The 22,983-nt window shown below is 41.8% G+C and overlaps 1 protein-coding gene across 2 annotated transcripts in view; it reads right to left on the bottom strand.

Annotated features, from left to right (window-relative positions):
• The window catches only part of LOC118417753 (RING finger protein 151-like), a 28,553-nt gene extending 11,287 nt beyond the window's left edge, over positions 1–17,266 (bottom strand). Inside the window, exons 1-4 of one of the 2 annotated variants that reach the window (XM_035823455.1) lie at positions 17,094–17,242; positions 7,214–7,278; positions 3,004–3,907; positions 2,357–2,552 (exon numbers count right to left, since the gene is read on the bottom strand). In XM_035823455.1, the coding sequence (XP_035679348.1) occupies positions 2,358–2,552; positions 3,004–3,639 (831 nt within the window). In that variant the 5' untranslated portion in view covers positions 3,640–3,907; positions 7,214–7,278; positions 17,094–17,242 and the 3' untranslated portion in view covers position 2,357. Of the gene's footprint in view, positions 1–2,356; positions 2,553–3,003; positions 3,908–7,213; positions 7,279–17,093 lie in introns of both variants that reach the window. The other variant, XM_035823454.1, reaches the window with a different exon arrangement.
• Positions 17,267–22,983: the final 5,717 nt, after the last annotated feature.

Consider the following 22,983-nt stretch of genomic DNA (forward strand, 5'->3'; position numbering starts at 1 on the left):
TCAAAGACTGACAGACGAGTATGACATTAGGATGAATGGCAACATTGTGTTGTGTAAAAAGAGCGGATTAAGAAGAATCCGTTGGATGAATCAGATGATGAATTATTGAGTAAGATGGTAAAATGATGGGATCTCACAATACAAGTCTCACGACACATCTCCATTCATTCCAATAAGTTCGTTAACACATCACGGCTTCCTTAGAGAGAATGCAGGTCATCCTTAAATGAAGGTGACGATGACCTTCAGGATGAAGCAAAGGTCATGGATGTCTCATATTACGAAGTGTCAGCTATGTACTTCGAGGCTGTGAGTTGCTATGAATCAGTTTTATTGATGTTGATATAACGCGTAATTGTCAAACCTATGTTCCAACATCCCTACATTTTGACATGAGGTTTAGACACAATTATTACTAATAATATTAGGGGGTGTATCAATCATTCTTGGTAATAAAAGTATAACCTCCTTGGTAATAATCATGCTATTCTAAAACTTATGAAGAAAACTAACAGTGGCATTGGGGGTTCTTTGTCTTGTCTTTTGAAAGTTATGTGACAAGTTACGTACAGTTGACGTTACACCCCCAGCCTAAACCTATCTACCTACCTACCTACCTAGTCACTCACTCTAACTCTAACATAAGGGTGACACGAAAGGGAATCAGAATATAAGGTTGTCCCAGTGCAAGTGACAGTTATATTTTGAAGAGACTGAACTTTCATGACAGTGAAAGCTGTCTGCCATAAGTAACAGCTGGGTATGGCATGTCTCCATATACCTCACTCACACCGGCTGGGCCCTGTACTGTAGTACAACAGGTGCACCTACCAATGGAAACCCTTGGGGGCTATAAAACAAACCCATTTCAACTCTAGCGTTTTATTTCAACTGTAGTGTTTTATGGACTTCTCAGTCACCATTTGTTTTTTGTTTTTCTTTAATATTTCTTTATCCATTTTTCAAAAAATAAACAACAGTAACACAGAGTAGTTATGAAAATTTAAAATGTAACAAAACATCATTCGTATTAGCTTAAGCTGCTTTTATTGTCTACTTTGCCCATAGGGCAGCTTTAGAAAGTTGGACTTGCCCAAAAACATGGATTGACAAGATTGATCAAGCCTAAATTCTAAAAGAAGAAAATGGTGTTTTGAAGACTCAGAATTTAGCAAAGAATGTTCATTTTTCCTGCCAAAAATCGCAAAAGACAAACCATCAAAACACAAGATTCTTCCCTGATCCTAAGAAGAGAAAAACAGCAAACAAGGCGTCGAGTGTCCCTTCTACTTTCTAGAAGAAACACATGTTTGCCTTCAAACTTACAAAGGATCTGCAAACAGAAAAAGCGTGCCTGATACTGTATTTTTCTAAGTACTTAAAAAGTTGTCATTCCCACTTAGGATGGCGTGGGGGGAACAATTAAGAGGAATGGGGCATAGCGCAGGGCTCAAAGTTGAGTGTCAAGTTACATGGCGTCACCTTATTCACCTGTCGTGACAATAGCAGTAATTAAGGTCAGAAAATGTTGTGGAACAAGAGAACTAAGGCTACTTAAGTTCTTTTCTGGTGTTACAAGTTGAATAGAAAGACCACCTGTTACGCCAGACTTGGCTTTGGTTTGTGAAAGACGTGCAGAAAGAATGTGCTACTATCCTGAATTACAATGTTGAAACCTCAGTCTATAATTTTGAATAGAAAGACCACCTGTTATGCCAGACTTTGGTTTGTGAAAGATGTGCTTAAAGAATGTGCTACCATACTGAATGTTGAAATCCCTGTCATTTAGCATGGGTGACATCTGCAATCAGTTACAAATAAAGAAGGAAAAAGCAAGGAGGTTTCGATAGAAACAACCTTGGAAAAACGTACTCTCCAAGAAGAGGTTTTGGTCTGAGTGCTAGTACTAAGTAGTACAGTGGCTGCAATTTCTTTTGTGGACGTAGGGAAACGAAAGAAATCGGGATCACTCAGACTACTAGCCCCCTGACCGAAACCTCTGCTTGGAAATAACAAAAACGTGGCTAGTTTGACAACTGTTTCAAGTGGTGGTGGGTTTTGGCATGACAAATATAAAACTGGCCAAATAAATGCCTTACTGACAAAAGAAGTGTCAGAGGCATGGAACACTAAACACCAATGCTACAGGTTAGTACTAAGGGCATGCAGAGATTTGCCAACAAAAACGTTAGCCTGGTATACAGCCGTATTATAGCTCCCGAGTCTGTCCTCTCCGCAAATACTTTTTGTAGAGGACAGAAGAGACTCAAAAGCCATAATACGGCTGGATACCAGGCTACAAGAACGTGTTAGGACGAACCGCACGACACACCACATAACAGCGGTAACATCTAACCTTATATTATCGTTATCCTCTCGCTTCTCTTGCAGCGACTACAGGTAACGCTCTTGATGCCCTCTGACCCCTCGCGGGGGATACCTTTGATCAGCTCGATGAGCTCCCTCTTCTCCAGCTCTGCCCGCTCCAGGTCCTGCCTCCGCTGCCGCTCCATCTCCATCAGGGACCGCATCTCCTGCATGATGCGGGTCACCTGGGATGGGAAGAGATGAGACAAACTGGTTCATTAGATTGTACCTCAGTAAGATAAGGTAACATCCGGCACAAAGTAGTTACTCAAGCAACTGGATATGATTTTGGAAACAGTCAGATATAACTGCTTTTTGGCATATCTTATTACCTAGATGTTTAACCTTCATCAAAGTAAGGTAATAAGAACACTCATAATTCAACTGCCAAGTGCCATAATACTGCCACATAGAAAAAAAAACATTGTTATAGAGGCCTTCTCAAAATTGTCTTCTCTCATATGATGGTATTATAGCACCCAGACGAGTCAAGAGAGTTGACGTTACATCGTTGTTACCTAAGAGCTACATTGCAATGCACTATGATACAGACAAGATCACCTGATACAGTTAATACAGTATGGCAAGGTGGTGTTCGTGAACCGACTAAAGTTGAGGAATCGGAGTTTCATTAACCTGTCCTTTCAAGTCGTCGACCTCTGCCTGTAGCAAGCCCTCCCGCTGAACCATGTGGCGGCGCTGCGAGTCCAAGCGCGACTCCATCTCTCTCCGCTGGTCTTCCAGCTTACAGATCATCTCCGCGCGGAGAAGCTCGACCTCCGTTCGGAGCTCTGCGATGCAGTTGTGTTCGGCATCATCGTGATTCAGTATCTGCATGCCGCATCCGCGCGGACACTCCTTACAACGGAAGTCGCAAACGTTGAGGTGCACGTCGAGGTTTCGCCGCTCCACGATCGTCGAGCAGCCCATGTTCGGGCAGCAGACGGTCACGAACCCGCACTCCCGCTCGTGTTTTGAGATGTTTTCTAGTTCGCACACGACGGTACAGCCGTGCTGGGCATTAATACAGCGGATCTGTAACCTGTCCAAATCGTTCTTCATGTAGCGGAAAAGCGGCCGTAGCTGCGTGATGTTCAGGGGCTGTCGGTCTTCTGGGCAGATCCGGTCGTGAACGAGCCAGCCGTGGATGCACGTGGAGCAGTAGGCGTGCTCGCAAGGCGCTTGGAGAGGGTCTTCCAACACGTCCCGGCAAACGCAGCACAGAAGCCCCTCGTTCACAGTCCCGACGAATCTCTCGATGTCAAACCCCATGGTAGTGTCTTACGCCGAAGGGCGGTTACACAGATACAGACGTTCCCGTATCTACCTGTTGTAATATTTTGAAGCGGGAGCGACTTATGTGCGTGATGTAGGGCAGCAGTCAACTTTAGCAGCTCTTCACTCGGGTTCTGCCGGCTAATAGAGATACAGAATCGGATACAGTTGTTGATCAACCCTCCCTGTTGTACTCTTCTGTAGCAGGAGCGACTTATGCGGGAGAAGTAGGGCACCAGTCGACCTTAGCAGCTCTTCACCAGTTCTATGGGAAAACAAACACAAAGAGTTAATCCCTGAATAATAGCAGCAGGTCGATTAATACCAGGCTTGAAGACTCCTAGCTCACTGCCTGGCAAAGTTATTATAGTAGTAGTAATGGTTTATTGAACAAGAACATATCGCATACATTCGCAGCCTAACGGCTGAATTGCAGTTGCAATAGCACAATAAAACAAACGCATTCGGTCAATGCCCAACAAGGCAAATCATTAAAATAGAAGTACTTGTAAAATCAGTTAGGTACGAATATAAATATTTACATGATATCGACCAGCGAATATCATAAACGAAAATTAGCGGCGTACAATACTGGCAGGATTAAGGCATGGGGGCATTGCAGTTGAGTAGACGGACCATGTACGGAATGGCACTAGACCTATAGCGTTCAGTTCTGCACTTGGGAATGTCCAGTTTGTTGGCAGAGCGGGTTTGTCGACAACTGACGCTCTTTCTTGTGGGTGGTAGGAAGTGGCGGAATTGATCGGAGACTAAGAGAGATTGTGCAAACCGAAGAGTCAGATTCGAACGCCTGGAGTGGAGTGATGGAAGGCCAAGCTGTGTACATGCATCTCGGTAGCTGGTGTAGTCGCGTCCCATGATGATACGTACCGCTCTGCGCTGGATACGTTCGATCTTGTTACTCTGCTGTGTGGTTAACCCTGGGTGCCAAACAGGGGCTGAGTACTCAGTAACTGGGCGAATGTAGGAAGTGTACACAGCAACAAGGTCTTCTTTCGAAATGTGGAAATGTTTCAGTCTGCGCAGTAAGAACAGGCGTTGACTTGCCTTACTGTATGTGTGGTCGACGTGCGCGTTCCATCTGAGGTCAGACTGTAGGTAGAGACCGAGTATTCTCATGACTCTTACTTCCACTAGAGAAATTTCGTTGATCTTGAGCGGGGGAGGAGGGCGTGGAGTCATGCTGAATTGGACATGGAGAACCTTACATTTACCCGGATGGAGCACCATCTGGCTTTCCTGGGACCATGTGGTCAGGTCAGTTAAGTCCTGTTGGATACTCGGAGGTTGTGATGACGAGTTTCTAATTTCCAGCAAGTTCAAGTCATCCACAAACTTCCATCTCTTGGACAGGGCTTGTCGTGCTGCACTGTTTATATAAACAATGAATATGATGGGGCCAAGAATTGTTCCTTGCGGCAGACCACAGGTTACAGAAACAGATTCAGAAAGGGCACCGTGGTAACGGACCACCTGTTGCCTGTTCGTGAGGAAATCTGAAATCCATTTGACGAGAGATGGCCGTAATCCCAACTCAGTCAGTCGGCGAATAGCTAAGGTGTGACTCACACGGTCGAAGGCTTTACTGTAATCCGTGGACACCAGGGAGCTCAGGGTACCAGGTCTGTCAGAGGCCTTGAACAAGTCGTTCGTAAGGTCTAACAGACAATGGGTGGTGGATCGACCCTTCAGGCAGCCGAATTGCTGGGGGTCGATTTCAGATTTAATGTCCGACAATACCCATTGACTGATGAAGCTTTCGGCAACTTTGCCTAACAAAGACGTCAGAGAAATAGGTCGCAGTTCTTTGACCGAGGGAGGTTTCGTCTTAGGCACCGGGACCACAACGGCGCGTTTCCACTCTTCAGGTACGGTACCCTGATGGAGGGAGGCGTTCAGGATATCTGCCAGAGGCGCGCTCAGTTCACATGCAAATTCTTTGATAAGTTTCCCTGGGATCCCATCAGGCCCTGCGGCCTTTCTCGTCTTCACTTTCAAAAGTCTGTCGTAAACCTCCCATGGTTCAACCGATGGTGCTGGGAGTGACGGTAGTCAAGTTACTCTATGGGAAGGCTATGGGAAGGCTTTGCAGACCTGAACTCATGTACACAATATTAAAAGTTCTCCTTCTGTGCACTATCCTTCGTAGAATCCTTTCCGAAAAGCAATGCTACCTTGTTGTAACATATGTGACATTCCAGGTCAATTGTGTATACCTGGCTAAATAAATAAAATGAAAATGAATGAAATGAAATGTTAAGAAATAATACCAGGGTTCTCATAGCTGCCTGACAAAGTTGCTCTCTTGAAATTCTTAAAAGCAATGCTAACTTGTGGTACACATGTAGCATAGGTGACATTCCAAGTCATAATATGACCTGGCCTCCCCTACCTGCCTAGCTAGCAGAGACGCACTGTCAAAATTACTCAAGATCCTTCAAAGCTTCATAGAATACTTTCTAAAAAGCTTGGTATCTTGTTCTAGCATAGGTGACATTCCGTACTAAACCTTACGAGGTCATGACATTCTTGCACTGAAAGGAATCTGAAGGCCAAAACCTCCAGGAAAGCATTATTGAGTTAGTGTCATCACGGTCGACTTGCCACCGCGTACTGAGCTATGCGCCGCCACAAAGTTGCTAAGTCTGGACCTTGGCAAGAAGAATGCGAGGATTTGGCGGCATGGCATTTCGTCACCAGAAAAACGCTTCCCGTCCATTGTAACTGACGGCTGAGAAGTTTCCACCCCATGAGTCGCATTGACAGACACAGATTTAAGGTTAGCCATGCTTTTCTGCAATGTGCAAACGAAAGACTCTTTAGGACTTGAATGGAGGTAATATAATGGTCCTTCTCTTTCTTTTGTTGTACGTTTTCACTTTTCGTGCTGCCTTCCCTCTTTGTAATGGTTTGTCGCTATCGTTTCAAGTTGCAATTATTAGAAAGATTCTCTCTCAAATAATTACCATTTCTATAGGATAACATACAAGCATACAAGTACATGTGTACTACATCGCAGCTAGGACACCTTTATTGTTATATATCATTAATAGCTATATATTTGCACTTGCAGAGTGTAAGTGCAATCAATATTTAAGTTGCCAAATCAACTTATTAAAGTCTGTTTTTTTTTTAGCCAGGCTCCTGTTGTGTCATTAAGGTTTCAATCATGCACCTCTTAGGATGGTCTACTGACAAAGCGTAGGTAAGTAAACAAATGCACAGGTGCATAATACATAATTCATTAGCTACTTACAGTACATTGCATTAGTCTATTTTCAGAGGGGAGACTGACAAATATAATCAATTATAACTATTTAAAAAATGGTGAAACAAGTTGCTAGGGGGCCCAAAATCTAATTATTTTGAGGTCCGATCAGGACCTACCCACATACCAAACATCAAGACAACCCATCCAGGCCTTCTCAAGCTAACAGAGGGAAGAACACGACACGGACACTAAAAACATTTTTACGGAAGTAGCAATAGACGAAACAACATTTTCTGAAAGAACCAAACAGAAAGCAAAAACATATAAAGAGATTGATACCTGTGGAGGTGCAATGGACCAATTAGGCTTAGATCACATTTCCAAACTGGGGCCCGGCCGGGCAGCTTTCGGGAGCAATAAGAATGATACAAAAGACATCAAAAACACAAAATGTCAAAATAAGATTCATGGACATAATATGTGCATATTTCTAGGTATATATTTTGATTTTTCTTTTCTTAACATCCCGTCCGGGCCCCGGTTTGGAAATGTGACCTAAGCCTTAACAAGGAAGACATGAGAGCAAATTACGAGAATGTCCTCCAAAGTTTCCCACCACCAATTACCAACCAATCACCTGCCCAGGACAGGACAGTCCCTGGTGTTATCTCGTGTTACGCCGAATGGCAGTTATACCGGCTATATAGATACAGATACAGAATTATAACTTGATGAAAAAAATGATAAAACAAGCTGCTATGGGGGAACAAAATCGAATCATTTTGAGGTCCTATCAAGACCCACCCACAAACAAAACATCAGACAATCCACCTTACTTTTGGCCTTCTAGAGTCAGAAGGACAGTGACACACATGAACACTAAAACATTTTTCTCAGAGGTTACCGTAGCAATAGCATAAATAACATTTTATGTAAGAACAAAACAGAAAGCAAAAGCATATTGATGTCTTTGAAGGTGCAATGGACCAATCAACAAGGGAGACATGTGAGCAAATTAAGGCCCAATCTACATACACACAGTTTTTACCGATATCTGTGGAGATGTCGGGAGGGATCTAGAACGTAGGGGGCTGGACACCCATGGCGCTTGCAGTCATAAACATATAGCGCGATTTTCCAAATGGCGTTATATGCTAATGAGCCTTCCCGAAGTCGGGAAGCATTTACACGCGCGCGAAGCTGTCGGGGACCCCTGCTAAGCTATCGGTAAGGTATCGTACGAATGGTCCAGACCTTTCGGGAGAAATTTTCCAGATATCGTAATGGCGATATAGTAGTTCTATCTAGACGATGAAAAAAAGCTCTCGCCGATATCGGGAAAAACTGTGTGTAGATTGTGCCTTAGAGAATGTCCTCCAAAGTTTCCCACCACCAATTACCGTCCAATCACCTGCCCAGGACAGGACAGTCCCTGGTGTTATCTCGTAACCTGATCTGCCGATGTAATCATCATGAGGGGTGGTACAGCTACAGTAGGGGGGATCATTATTGTTCTCTGGGGGAGGGGTAAAGATGGTTAAAGGACTTAGGTTGTGCTAATTGAAACAGGAATACTCAAAATGTTGGAAAAAGGAAAACAGCTCATATTGACAAAATGTGAGTAATAAATTATTTAACAAACCAATAAAAAAGGAACCACACCTTTCACGTCACAAAATTCATGTAGTAATTGTGCTAATTGAAACAGGAATACTCAAAATGTTGGAAACAGTGAAACAGCTCATATTGACAAAACTTGAGTGATAAATTATTCAACAAAGCAATAAAAAAGGAACCACACCTTTCACATCACAAAATAGTTGTTATCTGTAAACTAGCGACGCGTAGGTCAGCAAGTTTCCTGTCTGTTTCAGTAGCAGGGTAATTTTACAGGGAGGATTTGCTAGCCCTTCCCCCTTAATCTGCTCGAGGTACCAGGTTACCTGCTCTAACATGGGACCCCCATTTTACGACCCTTCCCAAAGACAGGTGCAGCCCCAACCAAAATGCCCTACCCAGGATTGAACCAGAATTTAACGCTCGTTCACCTTTATCTGAAGCATAACCTTTATCCGTTCTTTTAAAGAACGATGTATTTAGGGGTATTATGTCAGCAGATGGTGGTCTGAAACTGCAATAATTTGAAATATCACAATTTGAAACTAACGTCCATCAACTTGATATCCCTGGATACCCTGTTTAGCAACACAACGGATATAGGTTACCCCGCGGATAAAGGTGAACGAACATTACCAACTAATGTGAAACCAGGGGCTGAAAGGTGAGACTACCAGTTGACCTACAGGGACACCCCTCACAGTACACGTAATGATCCACCCCCAGTGTTGAGTAGACATCTGACATCAATGTAATTACCAGACTTTCCCCCCCACCTGTAATTTGTCTAATGACAGATAATCACACCAGCAGATGGGCTGACGTGATCACTCAGAGGTCAGCACAATTATGCGCACCTTGGAGATGATACTGTCACTGGAAAATACACTGTAATTGTTGGAATTTTCATGGTCGTTTGTAATTTTCAATTTACCCCCCCCCCCCAACATTATAGAAAATGTACCTGTCTGTCGTTGCATTATGGTACAATTTGTGACTATAACAATATTGCGAAAACACTCTCTCTACCACGAAATTCGATCACCGCGAACTTAAAGCTAATTACGGTACTTACCGGTAATATATGCTGATTCAGACTATAATTTGGATTTGTAGGACAGAAAGGATCAAAAGCCCTGCACTTAACTGTTTGTCCCCTTTCCTAGGTTAAGGTTTCATCACCTTATGTGTTTTCTGTATGTGTGCATGAGTTTGCATGTATGTGTGTGTATATATGTGTGTGTTTGTGTGCCTGTGTGTGTCTGTATGTATGTGCATATTGTGTGTGTGTGTGTGTTTGTTTGTGTGTGTTTATGTGTGTGTGCATGTGTGTGAGTCTTTGTCTGTCTGTATGTCTGTTTGTTGGATAGCATAACTAGAGCTTCAGATAGACAATGATACACATGTATGACAATGAAACATTCAATAATGGACCCCCTAGCAGTTTTTTAAGATACTGCAGTTTAACCTTCCGTTTTAATACCTTTCCTGAGTTTTCTTTGACAATATGTCATGGTACAAACAGTTGTCTAACAGAGATTACACAATTGCTACACACAGCAAGAAGGTCCCATGACCCAAGGCTCATCTGGCAGACAAAGGTAAGGGACCGTACGGCATTTAGCGAGGGGGGAGGGCCGGTCGCCAGGGGGGGGAGGGCCAAGCAAAAAAATATTTTGCCAGGGGGAGGGCCTAGCAAATTTTTTTTTAATTGGGGGGAGGGCCAAGCAAAAAAAAAATAGCTTGGTCTGCCAGCAAAATATGTCCCTTAAAATCCAAGAAACGGCGTTTCAGAGGGTCAAGATTTCAAAATTTTTCTGGACCTCTGCAAGGGATCGCCCGAGGTTGGCGCTCGGGATACAGTGAAAATGCGAAAGGGAGGGGGTGGGGCTTATGCATGACGCCCTCGAAAACCTTCTTCACGCACAGAAATGTTATTAAACTCTAGATTAGTCTGCCAGCAAAATTTACCCCTGTCTTATTGCCCTCAAAATGTAAGAAATGGCGTTTCAGAGCTCGAGGGTAAATATTTGCAAATTTCCCTGGTTTCCTTTTGACGTGACCGGCCTCGCACCTTTGATGACCGACATCGTGATAATGTGTTTGGGGGGGATTTAATTTTGTATTTCTAAATTGAAATGCTATTAAAGTTAGCTTTGTTTGTCAGCAAAATATCTCCTCAAACTGAAGGAAATAGCTTTTAAGAGGGTCAAGATTTCAAAATTCTCCCGGACCTACCTTGCGATTCTTCATGCCTTTGGCGCCGAACATGGTGTTCGGAACGTCGTTCTCAAAAACTTGAAACCCTCGTATTTTTTTTAGAAATGTCATCTAACCAGCAAATTTTCCCATAAAAAAGCAATGCAGGAAATCGTGGCAAAAAAAGCGTGGCATTTCTAAAAGATCTCCTGCAAGTCTGCGGTCTCACGCCCGCCGGCGGCTAGAGAGAGGCGACCGGTCTTACCCCGCCGTGGGAAAATCAGCGTCACGCGTCGGCGCCCCCCTCCCCACTACAGTTTTGGAAGTCGAATCGTGCTGTCGTTTTGGTTTTCATTTTTTCCCCCGATTTCTGTAAGTTATTACCACAACAGAACCAAGAAAAAGTCCAAAATATATGTAAATTGAAAATAGTTTCCGTCAAGCCGCTCAGGCCCGCGAGCTTGCAATACGTAAATTTAGGGAGCGGGGCGCGCGCCGCTTCGTGGCGCAAATCTACTAGAAATCCAGGTACAAATGCTTTTTAGGTGTTGTTTTAATATCAAAACAATGAAATAGCTTCTATAAAGCAAATATTTATGCCTCTATGAAGCAGATATTTATCCCTCTATTTAGCAGATATTTTGAGCCATTCTGTTTTCCTTTTTTTACTAGGGGTGGGAGATCTGCTTCTCGATGAAAATCATGAAAAAGTATGCGGGAGCGCAGTGTTTTATTGGCGTCTTGAATATTTTTTTCAAAGTTGATAGGAGGGGGGAGGGCCAAGCAAAAATATTTTGTCTTGGGGGGAGGGCCTAGCAAAAAAAAATTTACCTGGGGGGAGGGCCATGCAAAATTTTTTTGACCCGACCCTCTGGCGACCGGCCCTCCCCCCTCACTAAACGCCGTACGGTCCCTAACCAACTAGTAGCAGCATAATAAACATCCTTTCAGCACAGTCATTTCCCAACAATTTGCTTTTGTTTTGACAACATGTACTGCTTTGAAAAAATCTTGCCATTCTGTGACCATCACGTTTTGAACAACTAATGACTTTGTAGCACAAGAAACATCCGCTCAGCGTAATGTCAGTTCCCAACAATTCATATAATATCGTACTGTTTTGACAACAAGCAATGCTTTTAAAAAAACTGCCATTTCGTGACCATTTCGAGACTGTAAACTTGACATTGAATGAAATATTGACCCTCTTCCACCTGTAGGCTTTGTATATTCAGTAAGTCTATGGTGCATGGCTAAAATGTAAATTAACACCAATACATCAGTCTTCGTCAATGTTACTTACAGGTAAAAAATCATAAAAATTCACTTCATCCTTTCTCGACGTATCCTGCTCAAAGTCTGAAACTTAAATAAAGCTACCTGCAGTTCTATGGAAAGCTGCTAGAAGGCCCAAACTTATGTCACTTCCTCCCAACCGTAAGAGCTATCTGTCAATCAAAAATTCTGACCATAGCTTGTCCAGAACATAATATATTGAAACCAGCAGTTCCACTGCAGTACCATACTATGCAACTTGGTGGCCAAAAATCTAGGCATTTTTGAGTCGTCGGGGTCACAGACATACGGACTTACAGACACACAAAGCAGCTGACAAAAACATAACCTTCTTGGTAAAGGTAAATATTGCCAGAGAGAAGGTTAAACGAGGCCACAGGTGTCCCTAGAAAACAGGTAATGGGATGTTTGATGTAGCTAATCTTCGTTCATCCCAGAAGGCCTTAAATACTGGTCCACTGGGACTGATCCCATTGCACAAACATAAGGTTTTCATATCAGCTATATCTGATACTGATACAGACACCACTTTTTCTGGCTTCATTAGTTACATCAATACATGTTGCCTGGGTACCATCCTCTTACGATTACTACCTGGGCTCTTTACAGTTGATTGTTACCTGGTCCCCTAATTAATTACACTCACTGCCATCTTCATGGCAGCGTGTATAAGGAGCCCAGGTAGTAATTGGAAGGTAGTTATTACAATACATGTACATTGTGTAGATGTTGGCAGGAAAGGAGTTGAAATACAAAGGTAGGAGACTTTGTGGGCTGGAGAAGCTACTTACAGAAGCAGGTGGTAAGGTAAGGGTGAAAAAGGAGATTATTCATTGTCTAAACTGATTGATACAGGAGTCTAATTTGAATGAAGTTGCTTTTTAGGGGAGGTGAATTTAACGCCAGTTCACTTTTATCCATTGGGTAACCTATATCTGTTGCTTTTAAAAACAGGGTATTTGGGGATATCACGTCGGCAGACGTTGGTTTCAAATTGCAATATTTTTAGTATATTGCAACCATCGGCTTGTGCCTAAATACTGTTTTGCAAAACAACGGATATAGGTTACCCAAGGGATAAACTTTAAGGTGAACTAGGGTTAGAGTTGGAAAATACTTTGCCAGGATATCTCTGTTAAAAATCAATGCATCGATGAATGGATACTAACAAATATTTGTCATATCCCCTGCGGATGACTTATGCACCTATAAAATTGATTCTAATGATTTTCTGGTGGGAAAGCCTCTGTTTGGATCGAAACATGGACCATGACCTGAACTGTTGTATAACATATATCGTGATGGCCTTGATATCCTAACAACTGATCAGATATCAATACGAGCACATTTTAGAGGGTCTATATCATATGCTCTTTTCCGTCAGGTGTAGGCAGCCTATTATGATTTTTCCGTATTTCGTAGGGAAAGTTCTGACTCTTAGTCACAAAATTTTGAGTGAGGTGACCAAATGCTGTGTACTTTCCTTCCTTTTTTTTATTTTAGTGTGTGGTCTTCTAAATTGCGTTGTCAGGACTCATGACCCCCCCCCCCCCATGCAGACCCTTGTGTTTTGCTTAAGTTTTGCTTCATTTGCCATAAAACTCAAAACCTCATACCCCCTCTCTACTTCCTTATTCTGACCAACCCTTGTACATGTAACGTTAAAGCCTAAAGTGGACGCCACTCCAGCCTTAATTGGGACAGGAGTCCCTGGTTCGAGTCCCGGCAGCGTTTCAGGAATGTGTACACACCTGTCTCCACTCCGTCCCTCCGACTGTTTAATAATGTCACATACAAACAATGGGGGTTCAACATATGACTCCCTGTTGTTGGCCCCGCCATTCAACCTTCGCACTTTGTCATGCTAAGCGAGAAACAAACTTCTGTCAACATGGACTTGATGACCGAAGTGTACACAATCACACGCTGCTGTAAAATTACACTGTAGAATTTGTGCCCGTTTTTCATAATGACAGGAAATGATCTTCGAATCACAGTCAGGTAATGTTGCTAGATTGCAACATAAGTGTTGAGTAAATATCTAAATTCTTTTTCAGATCTTTTGTTTACCAAAATGTGACAAGACCAAACAATTGGCGATTGTTTTTCAAACAAGGTGATATTTCGTAAACTCCTGTCATTAATGTTAACTGTATTGCAGCATACTTAGATTGCTAAGCCATAAAATGTTTTAAGAAGTTTAGGGATCAATTCTAGAATTTATGATCTTACTTTTAAGAGGTTGAACATTTAATGTCTCTTTTTTTAAAGAAAATTCCTTTTAACAAAGTTTCTGAATCTGACTCACATGACCAGTGAACTGGCAAACTGTCCCATGGCACAAAACACCACTTTGAGTTTGAAGCTTCCTACTTCAAGTTCAAGTTGACATGTATAACAAGCTGTGTAACGAACTCAATGGTTCATGCTTTCACGCACCAAGGCGTAAGCCAACTATTCTCAAGAAATGGGGCGGGTTCTTTAACGTGCTCAAGGCGTGGTCAAGACTCCTTAAACAGCGTTTACAATGTTTGCGACGCTTTTAAGTAGAATGCCTTTATGTACTGCAGTGTGCTGTAGTTATGTGCGCACGTCCTCAATATCTAGCTTAACCTATTAAACAGATAAGCGGAGAGTGGGTACATGGTCTACCATGGCAGCCAGGGATTTTAAATTACTGCAGTCCATCATTACGGAGATAGCAACACTGTAAAAAAAGATTACCACTCTATTTCCCCTAGATAAAGAAGAATGCCTGAATGACACCTGAAACTACAAAGTACAGATGTGTTGTGGTCCTCACATCGCTAGGCACTGACCAAGTATTCCCCTCTCCAAGCTTTAATCCGAGACTTACCGGCCGCGGATTCGATACAGAGTGGCGATACGTCGGCTACACAGCGCAGATGCCAAGGTTGCTACAATTCCTCGGCAATCAAGCGTAAATGCCAGTGTGGGTTTTGGCAATCAAAAGCTGAGGGCGGGCATATGGCGGGCAATAAATATGTTGCACTGAACAGCAGGTCTGGTTATAACTGCCACAATAAAAACTGCTACATTGCAGCCTCGGTAACCTAGCAACAGAGTGATGACTCTACGGAAACATGTTCCAGAACGGAACCAGAACAAGGGCCTGTCACAACAAACAAATTGGGCTTCTAATATGGCATGAAGGGAAGTAAAATAGCTTGCTGAGTTTTGAGTATGAGAACTAACACATGGCATGCTGTAAAAGGCATTGTGGCCAACAGTTTAAATAAGGATCTATTTAGTGGTAATATCACTCAGGAAAGAAAGGTAACTTTTGTTAGCAATTTTTTTTTTACAATCAAAAGACTGTCAGCTTATAAAAGTAAACAGACTTTATTTGATTTTCTGTTGGGGAAGGGAATTTTATGACCCCTAAACTACACAACAAATACTTGTGTACACTTGTACTCATAGTGTGTATTTTAATTGCAAAAATTGTGTCAAATCTTGTAGTTGTACACCATTGTCACTTCTTACTACTTAGTATTCATGTCTAGAATTGTTCGACAACTGCAACTACGGGCACACAAAATTTACCCTTTGACTCCAAAACCTGTATACAGATTTGTTTTGGCCCATGACTGTGGCATGCCTAGAGAAACCTACACCAACCATTGACACTGACAACACAAGATTGACGCTCTCTCTTCACAAATTCTATTGGCCCATAAATGGCTACTTAAATATGCAGAGAAAATGATACATCATTTGATAAATACAAGATGTCTGGAGTGGAAATTGATACAGATGTTACCCACCCAGCTGTAACAATGGGGTCAGGACTCTGTGGCTAAACAGGCCCTCTGTGTCACTTGTATTTGGCCAGCTTTCAGCACTCGAGAGCCTCTTCATATTTGTGTTGAATAAACGTTCGTAAGTCCTACCGCTGGCTTTCATTTGTGTGTTTGTGACAAAGGTAAATACTTGAGAACTGATTCGGCGATCCAAACACAACAGGGTAGGCCTTGTTTCTTTGTGTTGTTACTTTCGGTTGAATTTTCGTCAAGGAGGTTTTATTACTTGATCAGTTGATGTTTTGACTTTGACTTCGAGAGAACACTTTGTGAAGCTTGATTTTGTGATGATAATTGATTCGGTGATCCAAACACAAGATAGAGAATGGCACAGTTTCTTTTTCAACCTCCTTGGTTTCTTTGTGTTGTTTATGCTTTCACTAAGTTTCAGTGGAATTTTCGTCAAGAAGGTTTTGATCATGATGTTTTGACTTTGACTTTAAGAGAATGCAGCTTGAGTCTGTGATTTGAGGCCTTGAGTGACTTTTGTTGTGTCGGCTTAACCAAGGAGGTCTTTCAACCTCCTTGGCTTAACAAGCCAAGAGACGGTTCGCTGGTCATCAAATGCAAGGGCGGAGAAGTTAACACAAAGGGGCACTGCTTTTTGATAGACTTCACGAAGGATAAGCACTCGGCTGTTCTTAAGAGCTTGTTTTGTTGTCACGCTTTGCCGAACACGCTCGTTTAAAAAAAAAAGAAGACTTACTTGTGACCTCAAGCATTTGCGACAACACGGCTCAGAAATTATGGACCTCACGTAGGTAAACAAAGGAGGGTAATGCCACGGTATTTTAGCGAGGACGAACTCATAATAACCTAACACCTTACTAGATAGAGGCAGAAACACTCTAATTGCTACCAGCCTTGCATTAAATGCTGGATTAAAATGGGGCAGAGTTTCAGTTCGAAATTCATGGCCCCTGTTCACATAACACATATGATCGTAAATATCTTACGTTCTACGTACAGTTGTAATGTTTGTACGAACTATAACCTTAACATTCATACAGGGTGCTCTTAAAAGGCTGCTTTGTTTGGAGTTTCTTGTAACATTTTGAGCGCAATGTTTACATTTGTTTTCCCCGGGTGGTTACAAGAAAAACGGGCGGGAGACCCAGAGGGGATCCCCCGTCAGCGATGTATCAAATAACTCGCCACGGCGAGTTTCCGTGAATGGCTACATATTTGCTCCACACGCCAGCTGTCAACAAGTTCGCCACATCGGGGAGAAAGATGCAACATTTGTGGCGACTGTGGAATGTGTAAGAAGAGTCCAAACCTACCTTGTGGATCTTGGCGGGCTTCCTGGCTCCAGTGAACAGTTGTGGATGCCCCCGGGATAGCTCGACTTTCTCTAAAAACAGAGGCGGGGTCCTAGGCTCGCTGTCCGGTCACAGCGCATGCCCCCCTCTATATAGCCGCACCAGCTGGTACCCACGTGGTCCACTCCCGCCAGATATGCAAATACGGTGAGGGTGATACCACTACAAACAATGGTGGTGATGAAGGGGTGTAAAGTAGTTAATCAAATATGTATATAAAGCAGACAATTCTAAGAGATTACACAGTTTGCAAATATTTCCTACTAGATTATCCGGAAAATAATGAAATATAATTACAAAGGTCCTTATGAAAAATAGAATAACAACAAAAACAACGGCAACAAAAACTCCAACAACATCTCACCCCTCTGAAAAAGTGATATTCAAAGTTGGTACAGTCCAAAAGAGATCTGGGTTCCTGGAAATTAATTGGGTGTGAAAAAAATAAGATCGTCCCTAAAATTAGAACAAATCACTGATCAAAACAAAGGGAATTATTTACGTAACCCTTGGAAACGGGGACACGAGTGGGCAAAATCAAAAGTGATGACGTAAAAGGGGCGCTTCCCTTGTGGTTCTTACTCCCCTGGGGCATTTGGACATCCTGTTTTATCAATTAACAGTTATTCTGACGTAGTATCGTCTTGAAGAATCTTAAAGAAAGATTTGCCAAGTCATAAGCATTGACGTAACATCTCAGTACTCTCAGACTGGTCAGAGCAGCGTCAGAGGTTAGGCTCCGGCTGTTGTTTTGTTTTTGTGTGTGTGTGTGTGTGTGTTTTTTACGCTTATAGGTGTTTTATCGGGCTTTCTATTTTGTACTGAAACAAAATAGGAAGCTCGATAAAAACGCATGAAACTGAAAGCGTGAAAAAGCAGCCGGAGCCTAACCTCTGCTTGGAGAGTAACATGCTAGCCCTCGTGCACTCTTCTCTGCAACGGAATACATAAAAATGTCCGGTATTTTTATCCTCCAACGTTGATCAAATAAAGCGGTGCAAAATCACATCATCTTTCAGCTTTTCCCCCACATAACCGCTTTTCCGGTCTGATGTTTATAACAGATGCGCCTTGCAGGTCACTCGCGGTGGTTTTAGGGTTACTTTTATCAAATGAAGGAAAGAAAATCCCATTTTGTTTTTGAGTCAGAACTCAGGCAAAGCTTATAACTAGATTTTCTGTATCTATGTAGCCGGTATAACCACCTTTCAGCGTAACACACCAGTTTTATAGTAGGCAATCTTCACATAGACTCTACCAGGCTCCACAGGTAGCTAAAAAATAGTAGACATTTGTCAAATAGACAGGTAACATGTCAGACGAGTTAGCTGACAGAGGAGAACAGTTTTTCCCTAGCTCCTACATTTTTCTCCTCGATCGGTAAGCTCTGGCAAGTTATCTGTCTAATTGGCCAATTCCGACCATTTTTCCAACCCGCTAGAGGCTAATCTTTACAAAGGAAATTAATTTAATAACGCAAAACCTCGTCCAATAAATTGTCATATCCCTAAACGGTTAACGTTTAATATAATGTACTAGAATGTTTTCTGTGTTTTTTGCACCGAAGTAAGAGAGAAGTTAAGTGTTCCGAAGGGTTTGTGATTTCTGTGAATAAAGCAGGACGACAGCTGCTTATTTTGAAGAGGTACTTGAAACGTTGCGGTTGTTTGGGGACCACTTTCTACAAGGCGTCAGGAAAGCACGCATGACGTTACCGGAATATTGGCAGACGAAAAGAGGGAAAAGATAGACTGTACAAATAAACAAGAAACCACGTTATGGCATACGAGGGAAGTCCGATACCTCTGAGAGGTTTCCCTTTCAAAGCAGGATGTTGGCTGATTTTTGAAACGTCATTTTAAAAATTTAAAAATCTTATAGAAAACAAAAACATCACCCAAGCTAAGTTTCAGATGCACACTTTTATTTGCTTTGTTATTAGACAGAATAACGAAACGTATGATTAGACTTCTTGGTCTCTTCAATTTGCAAGATTTCTCTAGAGGTTATGAGTTAGAGGTTAAATCATTACTTTTTTGAGAAAATGACCGAAATAGGGTGCAAATTGGTCATAGAAGTAAGCCATCCACTTGGCAAATAAGTCACCCTTTTTGACCAAATTCTATACCAAAACTCGCCAGGGACGGACGATACCATCTTAGGAACCCGCTCTTCTCCTTGTAGGTGTGAAAAACAGCCGACGACTTACAGCTAAAATTGGAAACTGGACGTCACGAAATCTACATAACTTTAGATTTGAAAACTAATTGTCAGTTCCCACAGCACACATCCCGATCATATCTATAGTCGTCCGTAAGGTCAAAATAAAATGGGGGATGTCAAAATCATTTTAGTCAAGGGATTCAAAGTTAATTTAACTTCCTAGTTCTATTGTAGCGAATAATCCGTACAAAACAAGAGCCATTATAATATCTACCTCTCAAAAATCACGGCCATACATGTAGCATGTCCAGAACACGATATGTATATATAAAAAACGGACGTTCTGCTGCAGTACGTAGACACACGCTAGGATGAGCATGATGGAACTTGACCTTCGTTTTTCCACCCCATGCCCCAAAGCCAAATCTCGTAAGGATCATTCCACAGCTTATCGAGTTATGCTGTCCACAACCACACCAATAGTGACTTTGGCGGCAATGATAACATAGCCTTCTTGGCGAAGGTAATAAAGATTGATACTGCAATGATATTAATTGTTTTTCACAAGGTCACTCATTTCCAGAAGAAGGAAAAAAAGATAATAAAATGTCGTCAGTCAGATTTAGGTCAAGCACAGGATGTTTGGGACCCCCGAAAGGCGCGAAAGTGTGGCCTCGCCTCAAATATTGAAACTAATACATTACTATGTATAGAATCTGCGCAAAGGAAACATCGTCCCTCACGCAAATGCAACGCAAATATTGTTGTGGACTTATGGACGCGTTTTGGCGCGAAAAATGAAAAAGGGCCATAATTTTCAGGTTTTGTGATGGGACAGTGGAGCATTAGCAAAGGAAAACTGGAAATTTTGGTAACGTTTGGCAATTCTCAATACATAAGAAAGATAGGACTGATCATGAAATGGTTTAAACCTAGCGAAAACTGACTGTTGGTGGTGTCGTCTGGCGGAGTGATGGCGACCGCTGATCGAAGTAAACAAACTTACAGCAAAGTCATAATTTTAAGCACTTCGTAAGATTTTTTCAGCATCTCCGTTGATGCAAGGAGTTTATGGTTGATGTTATTATGGGAAACCATTTACTAAATTTCGTTCACAAAAGGTGTGAAAGCAACGTTTAACTCAGACTCTATCTCACGAAAAATGTTCTAATCGGAGTCTAAATTTAGAATCAGACGATACCAGACCAATTAACGGCAATTGGTGACATTTGCATCGCAGAAGACTCTGACGTCACCAGTTGTATGACGAAAGATAAGACAGACCACGGGACCTCGTATCTACGTATATTCTCTTATTCTCAAAACACAGCCGGTTGTATGCACTAGTAGTTTTGCGAATGAAACAAGACTATATGACGTATTCTCCATGAAAGAAACGATAACAAGCATAACAGCTACTTGAAAAAGGAGAGGCATTTGTAAGACTATTTAACCTAATTTAAGATCCCCAGGTGCCTTGCTAATTAAGGTTAATCAAGGAGGATAACGCTGGGACACAAGAGAAGTGAAATCTCACACTTCGGGTGTTATGGCCTCGAAACTGCAACTTAACTTTCAGTACTTTTCAAGAGCATGAGTTTGACATGCCCGTAGCCAGGATTTTGGTTGGGGGCCGTCGCAATGGAGGTCCAGGAAATTTGAAATCTGGACCCTCTGAAATGCTATTTTCCTGTACTTTCTTGGGCAAATTTTGCTGATAGGCTCACTAAGATTGAACAAAATATGTCTATCATTCATGCCTTGGAAAAAAAGATCTTGGACATGAAAGAGTGGACCTTTGAGTGTCAAAAATTACAACAGCAAATAGCATACAAATAGGACAATCGCAGTACAGTTAGTTACACCAGCATCCTTTTACTATGGAATAAGACAACACACTGATGCTAATGTTTAACTAGTCCTGTGCTTAGAAGAATTACATCGTGAAGCTTCTTTCCAAGCAAAGGTTCGGCTTCGGCTTTTTTCTACGTGTTAGTTTGTAGGCATTTTTATCGGGCTTTCTATTTTGTGCCGTTTTCATAATGTCTCGCGGCTGCAAGAGTTAAAAGAAAACGGCACAAAATAGAAAGCCCGATAAAACGCGTAAAACACGTACAAAAAAAGCCGAAGCCTAATCTATGCTTTGAGAGCGTTGTGAAGCGCCCTATGCCTTTCAGGGTAAACACTTGACGCCAGCTGTTTAACCAACCCAGTCCCATTAATAGAGCGTCCCGCACTTGACCGTGTGCTGTGCGTGGAAAGAAGCTAGCTAGGCACGCGCTAACACGTGTACGTAGTGGAGCGCTTTGTGAAACTCTATACAACAAGCTTAACAAACACAATGGAATATGAAACTTGCACGGATTCAAAGTTGATGTAAATGTTGCTTACCTTTTAATATTCATTGAAAGTGCATTTTATGAATTGCCGAGAAGCTAACCAGGCACGCGCTAACACGTGTACGTAGTGGAGCGCTTTGTGAAACTCTATACAAGCTTAACACACACGATGGAATATGAAACTAGTACGCATTCAAAGTTGATGTAACATGTTGCTTACATTCATTGAAAGCGTATTCTGTGATGAATAGCTGAACATCTGGTGTGTGTACATGTGTTATTGGGGGTTCGTTTTATGATTTTCTGGTGAGTTTAAGCATATACATGTATATTAAAACAAACCTTTCCTGTATACAAGGAAACTACATTCTGCTACATTCTACATATTTATGTTCTATATATGGTAGTGGATGCTATCCGAAACGTCTGATCGTTTCCAAAATCATATCCATTTGCTTGAGAAATTATTAATTTCTTGTACGTAAAAAAATGGCCATATCATTACGGTATGCAGCATCATACCTACCTTTTCAAGTAACAGTTTTTCATATGAAACTAATATTAGATTTGACCATCTGCTGTTTTGAACTTCTTTATTTTCATTTAAGGTTACATTAAGGCACCACAACAGATCACTTTCCAATTTCACCTTGTTCCATACAATCCCTGGGTTTACCAGGAACAAATAATCAATATTTCATGGCCTACTGACAACCAAATTCAATTATCCGTTTCTTTGACACCCATTAAAACCGACAGGACATGCAAACTTCATTTTTTCAATGGATTATAAATGGACATTTGTGATTCATAACTTCCACGTTATAGTCTCTTTCTTTTGTCCAGATTTGACAAGTGGTACAATGGATAAAAATGCAATATTTCATAGAGCTATTCTACACATAAATGAATTACAGCACCCACAGGTTTCTAAACTATAAGACAGGTATAAAAAATCATAAAAAATTCATTCTTTTTCCATAATTTAGATCATTTAGGAATATCTGTCATGATAATTTACATTCCATTAATGTATGAATTATTTCCACATTGAATTGATAATAATTTACATTTTCTCACATTTACGTACATGTATATTTTTGACTGGCCATGTATTTTCTTAGCCTGATTAAATCTCGCTTATAGCAGCCCGCCAAACATCCGCCGGCCCTCCGCGGGGAGGGGCCAGTTACAGCCCTGGACAGCGGAGTTTGTGTTACACAGACTAGTATTTTCTATGGCATGGACAAATATCCCACTGTTTTCTTTGCTTCGATCAGCTTTGCATAGAATAAAATATTACATCTGAAAATCAAGTATATTTACTATACTTGCACTACTTAGATTTG

The sequence above is a fragment of the Branchiostoma floridae genome, chromosome 6 (assembly GCF_000003815.2).
Source record: "Branchiostoma floridae strain S238N-H82 chromosome 6, Bfl_VNyyK, whole genome shotgun sequence".
Taxonomy (NCBI): domain Eukaryota; kingdom Metazoa; phylum Chordata; class Leptocardii; order Amphioxiformes; family Branchiostomatidae; genus Branchiostoma; species Branchiostoma floridae.